A 12,709-nucleotide genomic window follows, 5' to 3' on the forward strand; every position below is an offset into this window, starting at 1 on the left:
TTGGCACAATTGGAAAGGATATGCATCTCAGCAGGTTTTAACACTTATATTTGAAAAAAAGCCTTTTTATTTTATTGCAGCTGGGTGAATGATTTCTTCTCCCCAGGCATTCAGGTAGAATATGCTCTCCAAGGTTTTTCTCTTTCTCCCAGATTTGCTGAGATGAACCGTGCTGCATTTTTAATAAGACTATGCAGCTGAATATGAATAGATGAATACTGTTCCTTTTTAGTTTGTGCCCAACATTCAGCAGCATAGCAGAAAATGGGCACTGTGTCGCATGTTGTGTACCATGAAGTTTAGTGAAAATGAACAAAAAACAAATATATTGATTATTGTCTGCCTAACATGTTCAATATTGCAAATTAATTCATAATACGTTTTATGTGAAAGTAAATTAATTTGCCATTATAACATGGGTACAGATCGACATCTTTTTAAGTTCCAAGTTTTATACTTTCCCAGACTCAAAATTAAAAAATTCTGAAAGTCGAAAGACATTTTTTGATAGGACAGCTATAAAAGGATGGATGGATGGACAGACATGAAAAAAAAATGCAATATAGACATTTCTTCCCATATTCTATTTTTTGTCCATATTTGGAAAATACTTAATCTTAGTTTACTGACAGTGATCCAGTAAAGACACTATTTAGTTGGTTGTACAAAGAATCTCTTTTAAACAATTGTTGCAAAGACTGCATCACTTATATTTCAATGGTTTCTTAAAGTAGTCCCAATCCACAGTCATCGGGGTCATGTAAACGGCAAAGAAGCAATCTGAAACCATTGATGAAATAATTGATGTACACAGAAACCAGACATGGCTTTGTTAGCTTTCAAGGAGAACTCCTACTGAAACATTTTTCATTGACCTTTAAGAAGAATGAGGTCAGCCCAGCTGCAACATTCACAAAGCTCCATTTAAAAAAGAGAGAAAGAAATCATTCCTGCATCTTTATACCTGAAAACAGCAAGTAAAATTTACTTCTAAAGAAAATTGTTTAAAATGAATCTGACAACATTTCTTTTAGCCAAGGGAAAGAAAATTCACCCGTTTTATTTGCCACTGTGGTAAATTTTCCTTTGGGCTACCATTGAAAATCAAAATAATCATTAAAATCACATGATTAAAGATGAATTGTTTCAGACGTGTCACAGAGGACACAAGCAGAGGAAGACAGCAGGAATATTTCAGCCAGTAAAACCAAAACATGTGGCTTTATTTTTAACTCTACAATTAGGCAAAATCCAGCCTATGATTGTTTTTTTTTAATTTTTTTTCATTAAAACATGCAGAAGGAGTTAATGAGTCCTCTGTCTCCAGTCCCCACTATAGCTTCCTGCCAGCATGGCTAAATACCTGTTAATACCTCATTGCCAATATGTCAACTTTAAGGCTTTGTTCTCTACAAAGCTCTGGTTTGACTCTTTAACTTCTTACAAGCTTCACAGATGTCTTGAAGCACTGTTATAATAAGCTGAGATTCTGCTTCTAATTGCAAAGAGTGCCAAATAAACAACACAGGGACTTTATGCCTGAAGACGTTTGACAAATAACTGGGACACAACATTCGAGACAAGAGCCTGAGGCATGTATACTTACCTCTGACCTCCAAGTAGCATATTTTAAAGCCAATTAAAACAACTTAAAGCATCTTAGTAGTCACAAAACACTAAATGCTAAGTGCATTGTGTGCTCAGATTGTACTATAAGCTGTGCCTGAAATCAATTTATGTGGGGCAATAGAAAGCTTGTTATTTTTGCTAATTATATGTAAAACACTATCAATAATGTTAAAGCTGAGTGTAGTATGACTGATGTTTGGTATACATGAATTAAAGCCAAAACAAAAATATTTTTAACAACAGATTTAGGTTCTAAAGTAATATTTTCATTTTCAAAAAAGTTTTGTCTGTCTGGAAGTAACATTAACATTTTTGATCATTCCAACAGGAATATCAATTTAAATCGGAAAGAAAATCTGGGAAGGGAGCTAAAAGATTAGGGAGATGGCAAGGAGGCCATCCAACTTCAAAGACTTGAAGGTTTATTGTAAAAAATAAAAATTCTAAATACCAGAGTAATCATGTAAAAAGCTGCTCAGTAATTATCAGAGTATTAGGGTTTGATTGCTGAGGAGGCAAAAAAGATTTTTCAGTCCATTATTGAAAAGAGTATAAACTACCGACATCTAATAAACTGTAAATGGAGGAATAGTGTACATACATATTTTACATTTTTAACACTATGAAGTAAAAAAAAAAAAAAATCAAAGGCAAATGTTATCTTAAGAAGTTAAAAAAAATCTTGAGACCTTTAACTTGATATCCATTTCCTTTGTGTAAATTAGCACTTATGCATGTAAAAAAATAAATCAAGCATTGTCCTCCCGCTGAAGTCAAATTATTGGAAGGATGTGGCCAGCCCAGGAGCCTTGTTAGACATAACCTCTTTTAAAAGCAAACAAGCTGGGTATTCCATTTGATACTGATAAGTCAAGGGGAACTCTGCCTTTATTTTATTCCTACCACACAAACAACATTCTCAGCAGGATTCTTTTGAGCTATAACAAAGGGAGCAACGATGAGGGTGTTAGAGAATGCAGCTCCAGTTCTCAGATGGCTGTTTGTATTTCCTCTCTGTGCTGAGGTGCCAAATGAGAGACTTAAGAAGTTGCTTTTGTGTTTGTTGTGACCTAGTTGAGGGGAAGGGCAGAGGTCCAGAAAAAATGGGCAACAAAAGTTTTCTTTTTCTGGTGATTCTATGAGCTTCCTGAAACATAACTGGTACGAACTGAGATCGTCTTATTCCCTTATAAATGTCGTTCTTGCTGTCCAGTTAATGCTAAAATGTTGTACTGAATATCTACAAGCATAATGTTCTGATAAGAAATTGTCAGAAATAATTGTTTCTTTAAATATTACTTCTATAGCAAAATTCCTTCTACCAGGAAATACAGGTCAAACATTGAATACAATAATGACAATCAGAGACAATACAGTAGAGATGCCACTATGGTGAATTCAAAGCACATAATCAAAGATACCAACATCCAGAAACTACTATTGTTTTCTTTTCTGATTTGTAATAATTAGGTGAAGCAAGTCGATTTTGGTTGTGGATGCAGATATCCTTTGATGTTGAAAAGATGTAAATATGAAAGAAAAAATATATATATAATTTTTCATGACTCAATGCATAATTTTGCAATTATGGAACTTTGACATTCTCTGACATTCTAAAGTCAGAAACTGGCATGAATTAAAAATTCATAAGTTTTAGAAGGTTACAGATGTGCTCTAATGTATAAGTGGTTAGATTTATGAGACGCACACCTGGATATCTTCCAAAGGGTAAATGGTACACTCAGACTATTTTCCTGTTTCAGAACAACATCTCCCAGGTGCAGACATGCCATCAAACTTCAAACTAGATCCAGAATACATGCCTGAGACGGAGAGGAAGAAGCTGTGGCATGGCTGCATCTGGGAGATGTTCTGATACCGGGAAAGACCCAGGATGTTTCACTTACACTTTGGAAAATATCGAGATGTGCATCCCCTATTTTCACCACGTCAGTCTCGGAGGTCTTCTTGCGTGTCTTGTTGAAAATAGTTTTATATTGACAGAGAATATTTGAGTTTTAATATTTAAGTCTTTTAATGACGGTAAATTATGATTTCTCACAATTTCTGGGTATTGTTTTTTTTTTGTGAATATGTGAAATTAAATTTATTTAAAGTTTTGGAGATTTTGGGTGGAAATGTACTCATCTGTAGCCAATTATCTTCTTTTTTTTTTTTTTTTTTTTCCAATTATGTACCATTGCCCTAAGACACATTGCAAGAAGCCAAACAAAAACATATACATGAAGTTTTGTAATCATACAACCAGGCCACAACACAAAATTATACATATTACAGTACTGGATTCATGAGCACAAAATAAAATGAAATGTTAGCTTTTTTTAGTGCATATTGTACACTGCTGTTTTTATTTCTGTATAGTTTAACTGTAATCCAATGTGAACTAGTGAAGTTTCAACACAACAGGGCAACTCAAGTCAACTTCTTTCTTTTTTCTTTAAAAATGAGTCTCCATGTGTTTGATGAGAAGATTTCTGTTTTGATTTACAGGTACTTGCCTCCTGCAGATGTGCTGATGCCTTACATATGTAAACTGCAGTTGACTTTTATTTATTTATAGGTTTTTGTTTGTCAGTTGATTGTCATCTATTTTGATTTGAAGTACAAATTGTAATCTTTTTGTCTCGTGCTATTTTAATTCATTTCAGCTTTAGTTCTGTTTCAATCCATCTGACATTATACTACAGTGCCATGGGTTGACACATAAAATATGTAATAAAATGCCTCAGTTCCTTTCAAACATGTGATACCATATTTATCACCGGCCTCTGCTCATAAAGACTCAGTGGCACTCTGTTGTCATGACTGATTTGTTGTTACTTCAGCAGAGAGAACCCCACCTCTTGCCTCACTGCCCCTCCCCATATCCATTTTTACCCTGAAAATTAATCTTTCATTGTTACTCTATCTGCCACCAGTCACTAAAAATGACATCTCTGCAGTCAGTGCACACTCTCTACCCCTTTCTGTCTGTTACAGTGCTCTCAGACATTGTACATTATACATGTCAGGTAATAAGTGGCAGATATACTGCCTACAAATACACCACTATTCTTTAGAGCAGATATGTATTAGTAATTATGTACATTTCAAATAATTTTTCCAAATACTTCATGTTTTTCTTTTTTTTTGTTGTTGTTTTTTTTCCCGTTTTGAAAACTGTGCCTGATATTAACAGAATGTAGCAAACATCAGACACCCAAGTTTAAGAATGCCTTTGACAAAAAAGGTGAAGTTAATCGATTGGAGTATACGCCATCATTTGTTAATGACAATTATTTAAATGGTTTTAAATAGGGAGTTCCAGACCTATACATTTTTAATTGATCAGTATCAGAGTCACAGATGAAGCAAAATTATCGATACACATTGCTGATCTGCTGTGTGTGATTTACCAGTTCGCAAGCCACCCAACCGGGGTTTGCACAGTTTGGTTTTAGAAAGTCTCAGCCTATGCTTTTTTAAATTTGAGGCTTATACAACTGTGCTATGGGGTATTATTTACATTCAAATCATAGTCCACAACTAACCCTGATTTGGAGCACTTCATGACTATCCTGCAGAAATATCTTTCTCATTCAAACAAAAAATATCCACATCGAACAGACTGCATCATTCTGAATGTCATTGGTGAGTACGTGTAATCCTGATGAAATTCAGTGTTTCATGATATATTTAACTACACTTTAACGATACTGAGTTTTCAGACAAATACATGGCACTGATTTTATTAACTTAGTGTCTGAAGGAGACGTGATGTGTCTAAATTGAAATGACTGGGGCTGGTGTGAGGATGAAAAAAGTTCCAAACAGACGTCTTTAGTTGTAGGCTTGACAGAGTATTATTGTGAGAAGCAGAAAGCTCAAAGTGTACCCAGGCTGTTCCAAAAAGACATCTGAGAGGACTTAATGAAGGGATTGAAGCCAAAAGTTACAGCTACCACAGCCATTGCTCTCAAAACAAAAAGGCTAAGTCTGCAGTTCTCTAACTGGATGCTGTAGTTCTCACATTATCCTATTATCCTGCTTTTCACATTAGCCCAAGACAGATTTCCGCCAAAAAAACACAAACGTGTTACCCCTTTTTTTCTTTTTGCTTCTTTAAGTACTGGCACCCAACTTGCAAAAAACAATACAGTTCCATCTGTCTTACAGTGCAGCATAAACTACTAATTAACAAAGTGAGCACACAGTGTTAGTATTTGAAAAATAAGACTCACCCAGCTTATTGTTGTGAGGGACACGCATGCCGCTGTGGTTCTGAAAAGGCAAAAGAAAAAGAAATTAATAATTCAGGCAACACTCTTCAAATAATCTCTATACATCCAGTTTCACAACACGTAACTAGGTTATGTGAAGATGCTGGTGTTCAGCCCAGTACTGAAGCTCCTCTTCCTAATCACTAATGAAGAATTAATGATACAAAGTATTGAATCCCCTATGGCTTATTTGCAGAAATAATGGGCAATACCCCATGTCATTAGTCCTTCCTAATTGTGTGGGTTTTGTGCCTGCAGCATTTAAGCTCCAAGTATTCAGCTCAATTAAGGCACTGTTCCACCTTCAGAGCTGTCAGCACAAGCTGCAGACCACGGAGCGATGACTAAATCAATCACAGGCCATCGCAACTTTTGACGAACCGCTTTCACCTTCGCTTTTCAGATAAGATCGTTCAGTCCTGGGAGAAGGCGAGAAAGCACGGGCGGCAGAGCGAGAGCGGCACAGTATTAATAGATAATGATAAACTGGGTTTGATTTATGACTTCCTCTAGACTAACAATCATTTCACTGGCGAGCTGTTGCAGGCTTCCGAGAGCCTAACTAAGTCATAAATTCTGCCTCATAGGATGTGGTGCGGTAGTGACAGGGAATCCCAACAGTTTGATGACAGCAGCACCAATCAGCTTGTAAAGCACCACTTAATTTGGAAAGATTATTCATTTTCCAACTAAAAAAAAAAACAACAACTTTGTATTTTGTCCACTTGGCTCTTATGGCTGTCCTCCATAATTTATTCCCAGACACGTTTATTTTTATTTTATTTTTTTTTATCTCTCCTCTAATTTAAATCTTGGATGTTTTGACAGGCTTCAAGTGAGATGAAGAAACAATAAGTTCACCACCTATGCAGACGTATTCATTGCAGTGATTTGTGTGAGGCCTCGCGTCTTCACTCCACCCCCCCTCAAGTAATCAGAGATACAAGGAAATTTATGCATGGGCAGACAAGATCATATCGGGGTGATTTGATTCAGAGGGTACATCAGCTTAATTGGACTCAGTAGCATTAGTCATGGCCACAAGGTTTCTGTCTCATCTCATCAGACACTCCTCGTATGAAATCACGATTTAAGCTGGAGAAAGAAGATGCCTCCAGAAAAAAAAAGAAAGAAAGAAATACTGAGTGTTTTTTTTTTCTGCTCTGAAAATGTGAGAACATGACACTTTATCAGATAATTACCCGTATAAGATCCTTTCAACTAGAAAATACATCCCACTTTGCAGGTTATTATTATTGAGGTGGAAATTTCTCAAAAACTGAAGGCATGTACTGATAAAACCAATTAAGCAGCCTGGAATATGATGTACATGGTAATTCAGGAAGAGGACAGGCAGTTGTTGTTCATCATATCTCTTTCAAAATGAGGGTAACAGTAAACCACAGTGTTGTGACAGCCATGTAACACTCAATTTACTGCTCTGTCAAACATCACTAATTAACCTGACTGTACAGTGGGTGTAGAACAACACGTTAGGGTTTTCTGCACACATATCAAAATAGGAATAATTATTTTAAAAACTGTATATATATATATTTTTTTTATCAAATTGTGAGATGGATGTATTGCTAGTGATGTTTCAGGACAAGCAGTGTTTAGAGTGTTGAAGTCATTCAGGTGATGCAATTCAAGATGTGGTCTGAGGATCCATCTGGGCCACGGGTCAGCAAAGAGCCACTTTTGCCTACAAAATAAAACTTTCCCTGACCCGCAAAAAATGATTTTCTAAATGTGTTCTACATCAAATGTTTTGTTATGGACAAAAGCAATATGAAACTAAAATGTATTTCTATTTTCAGCTTTTAAGACAAAATTAATCTTCTATTACAAGAGGAAAAAAAACTATTTTGTAAAAGGAGGTGAGCCTTTTCTATATAGGTAGCACAGTTTAAAGGTAGTTGTAGCTACTATATGCAGACTTTGCATAACAACTTACAGGAAAACTGTTAAAATAACTTTCTCATTTTGTGTTCATGAACAAAAGTATTTCCTTTTTTGGTTTTGTAAGAGCTACAGCGGTGGAGAAAAAGTCTGGATCGAATTAATAGGGGCTGTAGGCCGACTGCTTTAACTTTTACTTAAGTTGAATATGTCTTTGGTGGAAAAAAGCTGAAATAATGCCTCCAGATTCGCTAAAAAGTCTTGAACGTTTAAAAAAAGGGGAGACAAATGGAATGAAAGACTGATGTTGCTCTGTAGCGAAGATCCATATGAAAAGGTAAAAGTGTGGACCCACAATTTTTCTCCTCCTTCTTAACATCACTGCACTTCAAATAACCTGCAGTAACTTAAAAGCTTACAAATGTTTTAATTAATTAATAGCTCACAAACGCACAGATAAGCAAAGGCAGACACTCACAGAGGGGAAAGAATCCCCCTATCGTTGCAAGAACACATCGACCTGCATGCTTTTCATGTTTGCCTGCTTCAGCACATTTGATCTCACTGAATGAGTCACACAGTGGCGGTGATTTGCTAAAACTCAACTGTGCAAAACACAACAGTCTTTAACAGACCTTGGTGACAGGTGGCAAAATTATTTAAGAAACTGAACTGCGTACGTTGCAGTCAAGAAACGCATAAAACCTTGAGACGTTACAGTGCGTCGATACAGCTGCAATTGCGACACAAATCTTGTACGTGCAAAAGATATACACTTAAAAACATAAAATATTATTAATGGAAAGCATAACCATAGAGAAGAGCTGCACAGTGGTGAAGTTAGTGACACTGATGCCAGCATGAAGTTTGCATGTTCTCACAGTGGGATCTCTCCAGGTACTCCGGCTTCCTTCCATAGATCAAAAATCATGACTGTTAGGTCCAAGTTGCCCGTGGACATGAGTGGGTGCATAGTTGGATGTTCTGTGTGTCTCATTGTTGTCCTGTGATGGACTGGTAACCTGTAATCACGCCCAATGACCACTGGAGATAGGCACCACTCAGTAGCAGTAGTTTGACTTGCCTAAGGTTTCATTATGACCACAAGTAAAAACACTTCTTTGCTTGAGCAAAGAGAAGTCTGGGGGGCTCTGAATTTCTTCTAGAACATCAATTCAACAAATTTAATTTCTTCTTTAAAAAAATGGCATATCACTTTTTAATACACTTCTTTGAAAACATGCCAAGAATTTGCCAGGATACACAGCAGGATTCATTCTTTAAGTGAAAATCGAATGCTACATTGATGGTCAAATCTGTATTTTATATGAGCTGCATTTGACTTCCAAATCATTTGCAGTTATGTCATACAGTAGTGATGTATGACCTTTGTCTGAGACCTTTCTGTCAGATTATCGAGTCATAAAAAGCCCCTGTGTTTATTTTAATTTGAATACTACTTTGGCACAGCCTGGATGCAGCCGTGGGGAACCCCAGGCAAATAAAAGCAGTGGGTCATCAGGTAAATAAACTGAACCTGGCACAGACTTCTGCAATGCAACATCATCCAGTGAGACAGTGCTTAGTCAAGCATGTGTTCATTTTTGGCAAATTCCTTGCAGCAATGTTGTGATGAAGGAAAACAAAAGTTGCTGTGATCATTTTCCAGAACTGTTTGTTACGATGTGACAACTGTCTGTGAAGTGTTTTTATCTTCTTTTATCCGTCAAATTCACAGATCCATTTTTCAGTCCAGACTCAGTGAATCTGAGTTTTTTTCTTTAATCTCAACGTTTCCCCTAAAAACAATAAATGTTTTTTATTTCAACTGCTATGTCAGTTTGTTCATCTCTTAGTTCTATTTTTCAAGAAACATCTTTCTGAACTCTTTAAACTTTAATTTTAATGAATAAAGATGCAAGTGTTGAAATATGAACAACTTGGTTGACAAAATTGACGTTTTTGACTTTGATATATTATTAATTAGAAGAAAAGTACACCACAATGTACTAAAAGTCTTAAAATACAATTATCTTCTTAATTGCCGGAACATAATTTCTAGAAATTTTTAAAAAGTTAAACTTATATTACTCAGTCGCATAACTGATAAGTTATTGGCATCCCTCATAATTCTTAGAAAATAAATGGTACTAACAATTAGGACCCCTCAAAGTCTGGGGGGTCCTAAGTAGCTGCATACTTTGCTTATGCCTTGGACCGCCTCATATATTAATGTTATTAAAAAATAAAAAATAAAAAAAAATCACTGTTTATTGGGGCATATTAAGAAAAATTGATAAAATATGTGATTTCAGTTAAAGGCAATGCCAAAACAATTATGAAAATGTTTTTGCATAAATTAAGAGGAATAACAGAATGAAGAAAAAAATCTCAACAGCTACAAAACCAGCAGGAAACATCCACATTAGTGAAAAACCTTAGCAGCATTCTTTAACTGAAAACACGTTTTAAAAATAAAATTTTTATTTAATTACATTCACTTTCACTATGTATTCATGACAACTGACAGGCATTAATGGATAAGACGGTATTCATTTGCATTTACTATTCAAGTATTCATCTATTCAAAACTCAAGGAGTATTGGATGAAAGCACAAGTTATGTTAATATTTTATGAGATACATTTTTTATTAAAAACCTACAATCTATTAGGGAACAAGTTAAAGCAATATCACATTCAAATGGTAAAAAATAATTTTATTTTGTTCTTTTGTTTTTTTTTTTATATTTAAACCAAAGTTCAGTTATTAAGTCTAGTGGGTTGGGAAATGTAGGAGGCACACATCCTTCTCTGATAAATGATCTCATTCTGCAGCTGGGCGATCCTAGATCACGCCCCATACATTGCTTTTCATTATAAAGTGGAGATCAATGTCTTGGCTTACAACCTGACTCTTTTTTTTGCCATCTGTGGCTCTGCACTCATGTAACACCCTCCCTCAATCTCATTTTTACAGCAAGCTGCCAGCTATTTCCAATGAGACTCCAACTCCCTTTGGTGTTAAAAAGAAATTTATCTGAGTCGAAATAGTTACATGAGCAAGAGTTTTTTTTTTTTTTTTAAGATTAACTTCCATCTTTTTAATCTAATGCTTAACAACAGAGTTGAACTCAAACTTTAAGATTGAACCTCACCTAAAGTAAAAAAAAGTAAAAAAAATACATTGCTAAAAGTCTTGATCTACAAGAAAGATGTTCAGCCTACTTAATATGATTGTTATGTAATCAAGGGCACCCACAGTGACAGCCCCTTAATCCCTGCCTTTGATTTAGAACCTCTTCACATACTCTGCTTCGCTCTATCTCTGAGCCCCAGAGAGCACAAGTGCTGCACTGATGTGAATGACCCATCAGTTCACATTAGCTTCCTATTCACTGATGGCAAGAATTATTGAAGGTTGCAGGATTTTCTGAATTTTGACACAGAAGAGGACTTTGAGCAGGCTAAGTACCTGAAAGGTCATCTTAATTTTGCAGCTTGAAGACATATTGAGCTATTAAAAGAAACCCCTCCTCCGCAGTAGAGTGACTGGAAAACTGATGGATTCAAATTTTATTCGGTAAGCACGTTGCACTCACCAAGCCTCTTAATGTGTAACGACCGACTTTGAAACCTAGAATTTTTTTCCCCCTTGCGAACAGCAGCAGAATGTAGATTTGTCAAGTTTTCATCGTACATATTTTCCTGCACTCTGCGAGTTTCATTTGGAAATCACGTGTGCACAGTCCAATTTGCTCACTTAACAACATGACTGAAAGCTGACTGGTTAACGCGTCTAATGAGAACAACTTGAAATGCAAATTACACTCTTATTAAAATATGTTTTTAGCATTAAAAACTCAACCTCCTTAGTGCCGTGAGATGTTCAGTTTACAACACAGGCAGTATTGCGAGAGCTAAAGACGTGTTTTTCTTTAAACATGATGCAACAAATTTAAGAAAATAAACTGAATGGCATAACTTATAAAATATGTATTACTAACATTAATTTTGGCCAATCACTGGGAATATTGTCTGTCCACAACTAAACTGTCACAAAACTCCTCGTGTTATATTACTTTAAATACGTTTTTCTGAGCTAAAATTATGCATGTACATGCAATTATTAAAACTAACACCTATCCTCTTGCGAGGGCAGGAATTGTACAGAGGAATTCACAGTGTGTTTGGAGGGAAAACATCATTTTTTTCCTCTCTCTAAAACAGAGACACATCAGTGGAGTCTGCCATCTCTTATGGTTTTTGATGCACCGAAGACCGAACACAAAGTACAAACATACATGTTTGCATTAATACTAGAGTCAAGGCAAAAATAACCAATTACTCAAACATGCCTGTGTTAGGAGTGTGGGAGAGAGAATTGCAGAAGCTGAACTAAAACCCACGCAGGCACAGAGAGAACAAACCAACTCCAAACAGCCATGCCACATTCCTATGGCAAGGTTTTGATTAGAAAATTCCCCAAAAGAAGAAAGTTTCTGGGGAACAACCAATTGACTAAGAAAAAAAAAATCTCTAGAAAGATGAAAATCTACTTTTGACAGTTAAAAGAATTACTATAAATAACACAGACTGAGAAACAACTGAATTTCTCTTTCACATCCTGCATGACTTCTTTTAAAAGTGATATTTACAACATTAGTTGTAAATATCACTTAACTCTCACATTGCTCTTCACCTCAGCTCAGAAAAACAACTCTAGTCCTATGCATTTCACAGCCAAGTAACCTTTCTGCTTCTCTCTTTAATCAATGTCTTTACAAAGAAGATAATCACCATCAGTCAACTTTCTGATTCATCCAGTGATACACATGCATCTCCCTCCAGATGCAAATTTCTGCTCAGAGAAAAGGAGATTCATAAGACAATTATACTT

General features: G+C 35.8%; 1 protein-coding gene across 1 annotated transcript in view; it reads right to left on the reverse strand.

The window, feature by feature from the left end:
• b3glcta (beta 3-glucosyltransferase a) overlaps nt 1–12,709 on the reverse strand; it is an 83,013-nt gene that overhangs the window by 42,249 nt on the left and 28,055 nt on the right. Inside the window, exon 3 of the mRNA XM_007555943.2 lies at nt 5,871–5,910. Within this exon, the coding sequence (XP_007556005.1) occupies nt 5,871–5,910 (40 nt within the window). The remainder of the gene's footprint in view (nt 1–5,870; nt 5,911–12,709) is intronic.

This window comes from Poecilia formosa, unplaced genomic scaffold, assembly GCF_000485575.1.
Source record: "Poecilia formosa unplaced genomic scaffold, Poecilia_formosa-5.1.2 Scaffold74, whole genome shotgun sequence".
NCBI lineage: Eukaryota > Metazoa > Chordata > Actinopteri > Cyprinodontiformes > Poeciliidae > Poecilia > Poecilia formosa.